This window comes from Podarcis melisellensis, assembly GCF_964234715.1.
Source record: "Podarcis melisellensis genome assembly, chromosome: 15".
NCBI classification, from domain to species: domain Eukaryota; kingdom Metazoa; phylum Chordata; class Lepidosauria; order Squamata; family Lacertidae; genus Podarcis; species Podarcis melisellensis.
The window spans coordinates 22,598,989-22,612,896 of record NC_138532.1 but is presented as its reverse complement, the minus strand read 5'-3'; the positions used below and the strand labels follow the sequence as shown (position 1 = coordinate 22,612,896).

The following is a 13,908-nucleotide window of genomic DNA, read 5'->3' as shown; positions in this document are numbered from 1 at the left end:
TGTGACACAGCCACTTGCTCTGTCCTCGCCTCTCCTTTTCCTGTGTATGTGGTGAAGAGCCTTGTTGAGCAATGGATTGTTAATGATGTGTGCTGCTTGGAAGGGTGAATAAGAAAGCAATATGGAAATGTCTTAAGTGAAGAACTCTAAATGTGCATCGAGGGCACTAGATCAGTTCGGCGTTAACATGCATGCCAGAGAATGATGGAAGACTCCAATTCTCTTGTCAGCCTGTCAGTTTTTCTCCAAAAACACAGCAATGCTGATTGGGGACAAAGAAGGGTAGAGTGAAAACCATGGAACTCACTCCCACAGGAGGCAGTGATGGCCACGAGCTTTGTGGGCTTTACAAAAGGATTAGACAAATTCATGGAGGAGATGGCTAGCAATAGCTGTCTGCCTTCACTGTTGGAGGCTTTCTGCCTTTGAATTAACTTGGGGTCATAGATGGGCAAGGGACGCACGTGGCGCTGTGGGTTAAACCACAGAGCCTAGGACTTGCCGATCAGAAGGTCGGCGGTTCGAATCCCTGTGACAGGGTGAGCTCCTGTTGCTCGGTCCCTGCTCCTGCCAACCTAGCAGTTTGAAAGCATGTCAAAGTGCAAGTACATAAATAGGTACCACTCCGGCGGGAAGGTAAACAGCGTTTCCGTGCGCTGCTCTGGTTCGCCAGAAGCGGCTTAGTCATGCTGGCCACATGACCTGGAAGCTGTACGCCGGCTCCCTTGGCCAATAAAGCAAGATGAGCGCCGCAACCCCAGAGTCAGTCACGACTGGACCTAATGGTCAGGGGTCCCTTTACCTTTACCATAGCTGGGCAGAATGCTGTTTCACTCATGTCCCCCTTGCAGGCTTCCCACAAGCATCTGGTCAGTCTAGGGTTTCCCAAGCTTGGGTTTCCAGCTGTTTTTGGACTACAACTCCCATCATCCCTAGCTAGCAGGACCAGTGGTCAGGGATGATGGGAATTGTTGTCCAAAAACAGCTGAAGACCCAAGTTTGGGAAAACCTGGGTTGGTCACCTTGAGAACAAGAAGGTAGAATAAATGGGCTATTGGCCTGATCTAGTATGGCTTGTCCAATGTTCTTATGTTGTTAAATGTGGGTTTGTACCCAATGCTACTCAGAGAAGACTCATCAAAGTTAATGGACATGACTAGCTTAGGTCCATTAATTTCAGTGGGTCTATGTTGAGTAGGACTTAGTCTGGGACAAACCTTGTTTTGCACCAGTGGCCCTGCTTCTTCATCTTTTTACAAAAATAAATAAATCACAAATTGACAAGATGTGGAGAACTGAACTGAAGATTGGGAAAACGAGAAATTGAGAGAAATGGAAAGCAACAAATCTATCCATTGCTTGGGATGATGGGAGTTGTAGTCCAAGAACGGCCCCTGTTCCCATCTTGTTTGCTCCTTGAAGTTTGCATCTTTCTGAAGCGCCATTGTATGCCCACTTACCGCATCCTGTCTGGGCTCTCCACTCTCCGATGGGGATGCCAAGGGCTTGGCAAACCAAGGCATAAGCCTGAATGGCTTGGCAGAGCCCTCCAGTGCCGTTATCTCGGATGCTACACAGGTCGTAAACACAGCTGTGGACAAAAGCCGTAGGGTCAACGATTGCGCCACATTCCCAGAGAGGACCTCCAGTTTTGTTGATAAAGCCACAGTGCTCGGGGCCAAAATAGAGGGACTCGGTCGCTGCATCGCAAAGGCTGCAGTTGTCTAAGCAGCCTGGGGAGCACTTCCATTCAGGGTGATAGACACGCCAGCTTTCCCCCAGATCCAGCACCGACGTGGCCATTTTCCCATCCGAGCGCAGCACATCGTCCTCGGGGTTCTTGTTGTAGTTCCCGCAGAGACCACATGTGGCATTGATGTAGGAGCCTGGGACAGAAATAGCAGCATAATGGTCTCCATCGTAGGTCACTAAGAGGCCAAAGTCTGTTTCTACCGCTGTCGACAAACCACTCTGGTAGATTTTTATGGCCCCCAGTTCCAGAAAAACGGGTAGAGACATAACCAAGTCGTCTATCTGCAGGATGGGTACAAAATACAAAACATTGTTTTCTTTTATTTAAAAATAGAATAAATAAATAAATAAATAGGGGTGGGGAGACATAGGGAGAGGGGGAGAGAGAGAGAGAGGAAAAGAGGAGGATCCAAAATGCATTTATTTACTATTTTATAACAAAACAGTCTGCTAACCAGACCATTATTATTTCATTCAATGCAGTGCTAAGTCACCATCCTGTCAGCACAAAGATTTCTGCATGTGCAACATCCTTGGGGTCAAGGAAGTGACCTCCCACCCTTTTCTCAAATCTGCTCTGAAGTGTTGGGGGAACCCCAAATAGGTTGAGGGGGCACACAGCGGAGGTGGGTTGTTTAAATGGAGTTGGAGGAGAAATTCAATACAGTTCTCTTTTGAAGATGAAGTGGCTTAATTTGCTCTTTCCAAAACAATGTGTGAACAGAAACACAACCATCCTTTGAAATTTGCAGATCTCCAAATTTTGCAAAACATTTCTTCAGCCAAGTAATATGCACACAATGCATATGACTGAGTAAAGTGTGCATAAAATAGCACGTATCAGTGAAAATCATGTAAAAATCATGTAAAAATATCACTTTTCTATGAACTGCCCTGAGACCTCCAGGTACAGGGCAGTATATAAATTCAAAGAAGAAGAAGAAGAAGAAGAAGAAGAAGAAGAAGAAGAAGAAGAAGAAGAAGAAGAAGAAGAAGAAGAAGAAGAAGAAGAAGAAGAAGAAGAAGAAGTGTGCACTGGGAGAAATCCACTCTAAAATGCTGGTGAATTTTCGTGAAACAAATAAATAAATCACAAAAAGAAGTGGAAATGTGGAGAGCTAATCTTTAAGATTGGAAACGTGAGAAATTGAGAGAAACCAAAATTGATGTATTCGCTGGTCCCTAATTTTAAACGAATCAAGGGCCCTTAATTGAATTTTCTCCCCATAATGAAAAAATTGACTCTCACCATAATTTTCCCAAAGCTGCCTTTGGGGATGACTATCTTGTGCGAATAAACCTCAACAGAGATGTCCTTTAGCCAGGAAACAGAAGAGCCACCTCGATTCTCATTCTTGGCTTCCACACTAAAGAAAGGGAGGATGGATCCTGGCCAACACTGCCTGGCTAGGAGGTAGGAGCAAGACCCCTGGAAATGGAAGAGGAAGCCATCGAAAGTGTGGTAGTGAGGGTCCCCAAAGACCACACAAGTGCTGCTTTCCACTGGCACACACTGGTAGAACTTATCCTTTGGCTCACAGAGTTCGTAGGGGCCGCAAGACACCTCCTGGCAAAATATCTCATTGTTGAAATCCAGGCAGCGGCATTTGATGGAGCAGTTTGCGCTTTCCCAGAATATCTCTCCTTGACGGAGAAACTGGCCTAAAAGAATAAGAACAAGAACAAGAATCAGCCCATTTTGTAGCTAAGATCTGGATGCAACGATGTTTTACTCCGAGTAAATCAATTTTAAAGGGACGCGGGTGGCGCTGTGGGTTAAAGCCTCAGCGCCTAGGACTTGCCGATCGAAAGGTCGGCGGTTCGAATCCCTGCAGCGGGGTGCACTCCCGCTGCTCGGTCCCAGCGCCTGCCAACCTAGCAGTTCGAAAGCACCTCCGGGTGCAAGTAGATAAATAGGGACCGCTTACCAGCGGGAAGGTAAACGGCGTTTCCGTGTGCAGCTCTGGCTCGCCAGAGCAGCGATGTCACACTGGCCATGTGACCCGGAAGTGTCTTCGGACAGCGCTGGCCCCTGGCCTCTTGAGTGAGATGGGCGCACAACCCCAGAGTCTGGCAAGACTGGCCCGTACGGGCAGGGGTACCTTTACCTTTAAATCAATTTTAAACACACACACACACACACTTCAAATGATAGCAGTCCTGAATTGCAAAAGCTGCTTGAATTTAGTAGGTGTCACTTCTATGTTCATAGCACGAGAAGACGAAAACTCAACATGTTCAAATCGCAGTGCATTGACCACAATTAAGCTCCGACAAAGTCTTCTGGCACCAACAAATTACTACATCCATGCAGCGTGAATTACATCTCAAATACGCCAGCGCTGCTGTAACTGAATTCTAGTAACAATTGGGTGAGTTATGTTTGCAACTCAAGGGGCATTAATTTGCAATTGCTTAGTTAGGCTCATTTTCCTCCAGTATGAATTAGCAGTAATTAAACATCAAGCAGCATAATTTCGAAGCAACAATACTTCATGATAGACACGGCATTACAGAAACCACTGTGTGTGTGTTTATCTATAATACAAAATTTTGTATCAGGGGTGCGGGATGTTTTTCAGCTTGAGGGCTACATTTCCTTCCAGGCAAACTTCTGGGGGAGATATGCTAGTGGTGGGTGGAGCAACGAAGTTGAATTTTGCCTTTGCACAGTAGACCAGTTTCCACACATACTCACACACATCTCTGTTTGCCATCCAAACAAGTAAGAAATATTATCAGAGTTCAAAGACATGTTGCTGCCCTGGGTTCCTCTGGGAGGAAGGCTGGGATGTAAACCGAATGAAATCAAATCAATTGAAATAAATAATTCTAGACAGACCAAAGAGGAGGCACAACTGGTGAGGGGTGTGGTCTGGGGATGCTAGATTCTGCTGTCTGCAGGTTACTCGATTCAGGTTGGAAAACCATCTCTTTGATTAGGTTATCCAAGCCTTTTCCTCCTGACACATGTCCCAGATGAATGAAGAAGAGAGTGGCAATTGTAATTTTGGCCATCCCCCTGCTGAACGTCACTGAGCAGGCGTGGATACACTCTCTTCCCACACCTGTTTTCACATGGAATGAATGAAACCAGTGTGGCGATCACACAGGGTCCCCGGACGTTTGACGGTCTATTGATCCCTGTGCCACCACTGTGGTTGCTTCCCCGCTGCCACCAACCCATTTCTCTCAGGTACGCACAGAGTCCAGACAATTGTTAACATTAAACCAAATAAACAAGTTTATTTTATAAGCATTATCAAGTTTATGGTTTCAGATAATTTTTCTTGTCAGTTTCTTAATCTTAGCTTCTTTACCGGCCTATACCTTCCTAATAACTTCTGATTATCCCAACTGTTAAGTTGTGGGTGAACATATCAGACGACACAGCGATTCTTCAAACAGCTCTTTTTTATTCAGAAGCCAGAACAGAACTGAACTGAGGAGCTCAGTCAGCCTGCTTATATAGAGCTCCAGTACAACGTTACTGTAGCAACTTTCTAAAACTATCCAATCACTGAACGTCACTTTCGATCCTTCATTTGCATAACTATCTACAGTATCCCCCTGCTGGCTCAGGGTGAGAACTTCAGTACATAACACCAACTGTCTATCTGACTCCTCTTAACAGATTCTCTCACTCTTTCACATCAAACTATCCCAAACCCACAGACTTATCTTCCCTCTCTCTTCTCTAACACCCGACTGACTCCCCAACAACTCCAACTCTAACGCCAACCTCCTCCCCTTGTGTTCCTACTGGCCAATCACTTCACACTCATTTAACCCTTTCCTTATGACCCACCATGATATCACACACCCAAGAGGGCAAACGCCACAACCAGCTTTTCAGGGGCAAAGAAATATGGCATAGTTGTAGGTTGTGTATGGTCTGCAATAGCTAAAACCAGTACTCAGTCTAGAATAAAGTGTGTCTGCAGCTGAAGTTCCCTTGTCATTTCCACCATATTGAGCTTGGGTCATTGCCTGGGCACCATCCAGACTCTGGTATATGGCTCACTAGCTTTGCTTTAGGTATCTCTGCCTCTCAACTTGCCTGTTCCTCCTTTATCTCCCTCCATCCATGCTTCCATGTCTGCCAGTTTCCCCATCTGTTGGCTTGCCTTCATCCTCATCCCAACCCACTTCTGCCCTGAGCTTTGTACAGGCTTCCCAGCTCAGCTTCTGGCTTGCAGTCGCCTCTGCCTCCAGGCTGACTCTCCTGTCTGTGGGTCAGCCCTGGGGCTCTCCAATCCAACATGGCCAGATGGACAGATGCATGCTCTGATCCCAGCAGTGTGCAGACAGGTGGCAGAGAAAGAATATTCTCAGACCTGTGGCAGAGAAAGGATATATGCTCTTTTAAATTCCTAAAAAGCTAATGCTATAATCTCCCTGCACTCAAGTCCCTGTGGGGTGGCAGAGAATGTTTTGGTCCTGTTTATACTGATGCTCACACACACATTATGCAGGGAGGCCTGTTAATGCATCTGAGATCCATAATTCAGGAGCCGGGGAAATGTTTGATCAGCCATAGCATCTTTTCAAGGCAATGGCATTTCCAAGGGAGTGTGCAGGAGGGGCTCACTTGTTATCAGCTAGCATGTTGTGTTTGTAAAGATAAGGTTAATAGGATCCCTATCAGTGCTGGTATTTTAAAAATCTAGCACAAGAGGACCATAACTTAATAGAAAAGTAGTAATGAAGCAGTGGCGGCCTTGTGGTGTGGCTCTTGTTGTTTTGATTCATCTGTTAGTTGCAAATTACGTGAGCACAACCTGCACATTTTCTGTTAGCTGCAAACTATGAGAAAGCCTCAGTGTCTCAGGACATGCTGGGGCAGATAAAGAATGGATGGGGAACAGTGGTGATTGGTGTCCGTTGGGACTGGTAGGGTGCAAGGCCAGGAGGCCACCTGTAGGTGGAGCCAGAGGCAATATCAGGAAGAGCCAGCTGATTTTAGTTTTGTCCCCATCCTTCTCCTCCTTCCTGCTGGGTTATACAAGGGCAACACTGAGATTAAGGAGAAGGAAGATGACAGCCAGGGGTTGTCCCAGGAGGGTGGGAGCTGGCTGAGATCAAGCGGAGATTGCCCAAATCGACCAGCCTCCACTGATGAGGAAACTGTGGCCCTTTCGTTTTTCTTAGGCAGCATGCCCAAAGGTCATGAGATGTTGGGGAGTGGTAGCCCCAACAACATCTGGACAGCCGTGTGTTGTTGTTTTTTAAAAAACAAATATTATAGAATGCTTCAAAGCACAGAGCCAACCTACATGGTAAAAGCAAAAGAAAACACAGAAACACAAGCTCATAAAACCCATCCAGTGAACTCTTAAACAATAAAACCATCCATAGAAACTGATGCTCTGTGGATGCCTCTGTTGATGTTCATGGCTCATCTGTGGCCCTCTGTCTGGTGTTAGACTGGAGCTCCCATTGGCTCCAGCCAGCTTGTCCAACGCTCAAGGATGCTCAGACAGTAGAACAAGAGACTCTTATTCTCAGGGTCGTGGGTTCGAGCAATATGTTGGGCAAAAAAGATGGCAGGGGGTTGGACTAGATGACCCTTGTGGTCCCTTCCAATACTACAGTTCTATGATTCTATGATGTGAGCCCAGCCATATCTGGAAGGCCACAGGATCCCCACTGCTGCGATAAACGGAAGTGCCGTGGGATTCATTGCTACTTTCACTTCAACAGACTGACCTGGCTTGCGTTTCCCATTAATTGCTACTCTCAGAGATAAGAAAGGAAGTGAGAGAACAATGCAACCTACTAGCATTAAATGAGATCATTTTTTTTAATGTAGGAGGCTCTTAGCGGTCTCCACTGCATTTGTCCTCTATTATCAGACAGGTTAAGATAATGACTGTAAGGTACTCTGCGCTAATTAACATCAACATTACCAGCGAGAATGAACAAATATTAACAAATTATGACAATTCACTACCACGCTCTCATAGCTTATTGCTCCCCCGCCATCCCTTCAAACTACAGTTCCTATAATTCCTTCAGGAGGGAAACAAGAAATTCCTCTAAGCAATTTCACAGAACCTTTCAGCTCCCCTTGTAATTCTGTGGGTGTTCTGCCTGAGTAGGAATTTACTTTAAGTTTCTCAGTTTAGGATGAAATGTGATGACAACCCCAGTTAGGTAAAGGTAAAGGGACCCCTGACCATTAGGTCCAGTCGTGACCGACTCTGGGGTTGTGGTGCTCGTCTCGCTTTATTGGCCGAGGGAGCCGGCGTACAGCTTCGGGGTCATGTGGCCAGCATGACTAAGCCGCTTCTGGCAAACCAGAGCAGCGCACGGAAACACCGTTTACCTTCCCGCCGAAGCGGTACCTATTTATCTACTTGCACTTTGATGTGCTTTCAAACTGCTAGGTTGGCAGGAGCAGGGACCGAGCAACAGGAGCTCACCCCGTTGCAGGGATTCGAACCGCCGACCTTCTGATCGGCCAGTCCTAGGCTCTGTGGTTTAGCCCACAGCGCCACCCACATCAACAACCCCAGTTAAACAGGCTTAAAAGCAGAGATATGCTTGTAGCACAAATGTGGTCTCCCCTCTTACACCGTTGTAAGTAATGAATAAGGTGCATTGTTCATGCACAGGTGTCAAGGCAGGGGCCTTCCTCCCGCCCAGGACTAATCTTACCTTAGAGTTATCCAGGTGATGTTCAGCAAACTGCTATTCTCTCAGGGCCCAGTCTGCAGTATGGAGACTACATTGGCCTACTTTACATGGTTGTTGTAAGACAGCCTTCCTCAGCAAGGTGCTCTCCAGATGTTTTGGACTACAGCTGCCATCAGCCCCAGCCAGCACAGCCCATAGTCGGGAAACATGGTAGTTGTAGTCTAAACCTTCTGAAGGGCACCAGATTGGGTGGGAGGGTGTTTTAAGGTTTGTGGGACTGGTGCCATCACTTTCTGTTTTTGAGCACTAGGAAGATACATTGATACTCAACAACTCCATTGGATCTTAAATTTCTCTTAACAGGATGAAGTGTCATTGGATCTATCTATCATCTATCTATCTATCTATCATCTATCTATCTATATCTATCTATCTATCTATCTATCTATCTATCTATCTATCTATCTATCATCTATCTATCTATCTATCTATCTATCTATCTATCTATCTATCATCTATCTATCTATCTATCTATCTATCTATCTATCTATCATCTATCATCTATCTATCTATCTATCTATCTATCTATCTATCTATCTATCTATCATCTATCTATCTATCTATCATCTATCTATCTATCTATCATCTATCTATCTATCTATCTATCTATCTATCTATCTATCTATCTATCTATCTATATCTATCATCTATCTATCTATCTATCATCTATCTATCTATCTATCTATCTATCTATCTATCTAACATCTATCGTCTATCTGTCTATCATCTATCATCTATCTATCATCTATCTATCTATCTATCTATCTATCATCTATCTATCTATCTATCTATCTATCTATCTATCTATCATCTATCATCTATCATCTATCTATCTATCATCTATCTATCATCTATCATCTATCTATCATCTATCTATCATCTATCATCTATCTATCTATCTATCTATCTATCTATCATCTATCTATCTATCTATCTATCTATCTATCTATCTATCTATCTATCTATCTATATCTATCATCTATCTATCTATCATCTATCTATCTATCATCTATCATCTATCTATCTATCTATCTATCATCTATCTATCTATCATCTATCATCTATCTATCTATCTATCTATCTATCTATCTATCTATCTATATCTATCTATCTATCTATCTATCTATCTATCTATCTATCTATCTATCTATCTATCTATCATCTATCTATCTATCATCTATCTATCTATTTATCTATCATCTATCTATCTATCATCTATCTATCTATCTATCTATCTATCTATCTATCTATCTATCTATCTATCTATCATCTATCTATCATCTATCTATCTATCATCTATCTATCTATCTATCTATCTATCTATCTATCTATCTATCTATCTATCATCTATCTATCTATCTATCTATCTATCTATCTATCTATCTATCATCTATCATCTATCTATCATCTATCTATCTATCTATCTATCTATCTATCTATCTATCTATCTATCTATCTATCACCATCTATCATCTATCTATCTATCTATCTATCTATCTATCTATCTATCTATCTATCATCTATCTATCTATCTATCATCTATCTATCTATCATCTATCATCTATCTATCATCTATCATCTATCTATCTATCTATCCATCTATCATCTATCTATCTATCTATCTATCTATCTATCTATCTATCTATCATCATCTATCTATCATCTATCTATCTATATCTATCTATCTATCTATCTATCTATCTATCTATCTATCGTCTATCATCTATCTATCTATCTATTATTATCATCTATCTATCATCTATCATCTATCATTTATCATCTATCTATATCTATCTATCATCTATCTATCTATCTATCTATCTATCTATCTATCTATCTATCATCTATCATCTATCTATCATCTATCTATCATCTATCATCTATCTATCTATCTATCTATCTATCTATCTATCTATCTATCTAATCTCTATCATCTATCTATCTATCTATCTATCTATCTATCTATCTATCATCTCTATCTATCTATCTATCTATCTATCTATCTATCTATCTATCTATCTATCTATCATCTATCTATCATCTATCTATCATCTATCTATCATCTATCTATCTATATCTATCATCTATCTATCATCTATCTATCATCTATCTATATCTATCAACTATAGATTTGTGTATTTGGGGTTGTTTTACCCTAGGTTTTTAATGTGTTCTGTGCCCTTTTTTTTGTAAGTTGCTTTGATTTTCATTCTTTGACCAAAAAAGAAAGAATAAATAAATATAATAAACAAATATTTAATATGCATTATGAGTTTTGAACGCATATGTCAAACATTGCCGGGTTGCAGAGGCTGCCTGCCAGAGCAGGTATTCCTTGCTGCAATACACTGTCCAAAACACTGACGGTCAGAGTGGCCAACATTTTGCTGCCTGGATCAAAAGTTGGAAACAACATAAAGTGGGATTTTAAAAAAAATATTGCTTACCTCTAAAACTGCACCCATTGGCTGGGTCAATTTCCCTCCCATCGATTCGGAACACCCAGCGGCCCGGCACATTGACGTTGGTTGTGTCTTCTATGTTGGCTATATCTGGGGTTCTGGAACCAGGTATGCTGAAAAAGTTGGTGCTATTTCCACCGTTGAAGCCAGCCTACAATACATAGGGGAGAGGGGGGCGGGATATGAGTAAAAGGCTGCAGCCATGGTTGGCCCACCCATGAGGCAAGGGGAGGTGGTTGCCTCAGGCAGCAGATCCAGCCTCTACTGCAGCTGCATTTTATGTCATTTTATTCCTTTTAGATCACAGCACATCCCTGTTTTCCAGGGTAACTAAGTGTTGTGCATAAAACTCACCAGGGTTAATATCAGCAGTGTTACAACTATGTTTTCTGTGCCTGGTGTTCTATTGTATGATTCAATTATTAGTAATTTTATTGCTGTGGTTTTCTGGGGGTTTTGCAGAGGGCCTTCTCGGTAGTGGCGCCCACCCTGTGGAACGCCCTTCCAGCAGATGTCAAAGCGATAAACAACTACCTGACATTCAGAAGACATCTTAAGGCAGCCCTGTTCAGGGAAGTTTTTAACGTGTGATTTTACTGTATTTTTGGTTTTTATGGAAGCCGCCCAGAGTGGCTGGGGAGGCCCAGCCAGATGGGCGGGGTATAAATAATAAATTATTATTATTATTATTATTTTGGACATTTGCACAAAGTTTCCTTCTGAATATTGGTCACTGGCCGTCATCAAGAGATGGATGAACTGATTGATGGAACTCCCTGTTAGGATATAGTTCTGTTCCACCTTAAAAGGGACAGGCATGACTATTGTGTGTCACATGCCTGTTTACATTTCCAGCACAGTTTGCTGGGAACTTCCGTTTGTATATAGCTTTTGTGTTACTGCTGTTTTGCTGGAGACGAAGGGAAGCAGACATGTTTTCCTTTGTTCCTGAACTGTGCTGAATAAAATGCTGTACATTATGCTTACACATTTCTTTGTCCGCCTCTTCTGCTGTGAGAAGATTTACACACTCTGCTGACAGAGCGTGCATGGGTCTCTAAACGTATCAGAGGCTTGTGTCGCTGACCGATGTTGTTCCAAGGGAGACCGGTGATCATGTTCGTCCGGCTGCCGGCCAGTGGCTGGAGCCAGCGGGGGCCTGCCTGATGCCCCCATCTCCCCGGCAGTATCCCAACACTCCCATCAGTAGTGATGACGAGTCCTGATCCAAAACACCCAGAAAGCAATGCAGCGGGGAAGGCAGGTGCAACCTTTTGTGGAGCAGGGTACACTTTGTCAGCTGCGCGGTTATCTTCAGTCGGCAAGTGTATGCATAAGCATGTGTGATACACACACACTTGGGGGAAATTGCAAAATGCAGTGGAAAATGGCGAGTGCAATAAAAGTAGAGTCTCTTGCAATTCAAGGAGAGCTTAAGTGGGGAAATAAACACAACAACTATTCATGAAAGTGGTGTCCCATGATATGCCTCCGATGAAGTGGGCTTCTAGCGTCTATCATACAGCTTATGGTGGAACAAATTCGTTAATCTTTCAGAGCTACAAGACTGCTGTTTTTGCTGCGACAATCCTCTGGGGTAAGAACATAAGACGAACCCACTGGATCAGGCCAGCAATGGCCCATCTAGTCCAGCATCCTGTTCTCACAGCAGCCAATCAGATGCTTGTGGGAAGCTCTCGAGCAGGAACCAAACGCAGGAACCTCTCTTCTTCTGTGGCTTCCAACAACTGGTATTCAGAAGCATTTTTGTCTCTGTGCTGAAGCAAACACTGAACTTACAGGGAAAGGCCATAGCTCAATGGAACAGCAGCTGTTTTTGTGCAGAAGGTCCTAGGTTCAACCTCCATCATCTGCAGGTAAGGCTGGGAATATCCCCTGCTTGAAACCCTGGAGAGCTGCTTCCAGCCAGCATGGACAATATTGACCTAAATGGACCAGTGGTCTGGCTCGGTCTGTTTCTTGAACCACACTCTGAACGGTGAGAGGTGGCTCTGCCATTCTATTCCTATTGTGATTCCTATTGCTACTAGCCACGGGGCCACCAGGTTTGATGAGCCATAGAGGAATGGACAGATGGACGCATGGATGGATAGATCCAGGTCTTACTCCAACTCCTTTAAAGGTAAAGGTAAAGGGACCCCTGACTGTTAGGTCCAGTTGTGACCGACTCTGGGGTTGCGGCGCTCATCTCGCTTTACTGGCCGAGGGAGCCGGCGTACAGCTTCCGGATCATGTGGCGAGCATGACTAAGCTGCTTCTGGCGAACCAGAGCAGCGCATGGAAACGCCGTTTACCTTCCCACCGGAGTGGTACCTATTTATCTACTTGCACTTTGATGTGCTTTCAAACTGCTTTACTTTCAAACTTCTTTACTTCTTCCCAACTTCAAACTGCCATATCTATCACTAAGATCTTTGCCTCAGGGCAAGGCACAGGCCCACTTTTCAAAATGGGCTCTGCCTCCAGTTTCCTCAGGCTGAACATAGTCTCTGGGCTTTGAAGGGGAGGAGGAAAGGAACATGTCCCTTCTTCTCAACTTGGATGCTACAGGTGGAGAAATAGGCAATACAACCCCTCTCCAGAACTTGGGACCTTTTTTTGGAGAGGGTGTTAGATACTGTTCCCTACACCCACAGAGCTGCCTGCTTTTTCCTCATGGATGCCAGGCACCAAAATGATCACTGGAGAAGACAGCCTAAGGAGAGAAACTCAAGTTCCTACCTGAGCCATCACACCACCAAGGCCTGTCAGAGGGTCTCCTCCACTTGCTGTCCCTGTGGTCCAGTTGATTTCCTCATAGTTGAAGATGGCAAATGAGGATGTTCCATCTGAAACCAGGAGAGTCTGGAAGGTGTTCACCTGTTTGAAGCACAAATGCTTGTTTTAGACAGTGAGATAAATGTTTCCCTTTGGCCAAGCTTTTCCTTTGAGTTTGAATAATTTCTCCAAACAATTTAAAAAATATATAAACAAA

At 43.7% G+C, this 13,908-nt stretch overlaps 1 protein-coding gene across 1 annotated transcript in view; it reads right to left on the bottom strand.

The window, feature by feature from the left end:
• TECTA (tectorin alpha) overlaps positions 1–13,908 on the bottom strand; it is an 83,206-nt gene that overhangs the window by 48,322 nt on the left and 20,976 nt on the right. The window contains exons 4-7 of the mRNA XM_081890087.1: positions 13,656–13,793; positions 10,899–11,064; positions 3,002–3,414; positions 1,461–2,034 (exon numbers count right to left, since the gene is read on the bottom strand). Coding sequence (XP_081746213.1) covers positions 1,461–2,034; positions 3,002–3,414; positions 10,899–11,064; positions 13,656–13,793 — 1,291 coding nt within the window. The remainder of the gene's footprint in view (positions 1–1,460; positions 2,035–3,001; positions 3,415–10,898; positions 11,065–13,655; positions 13,794–13,908) is intronic.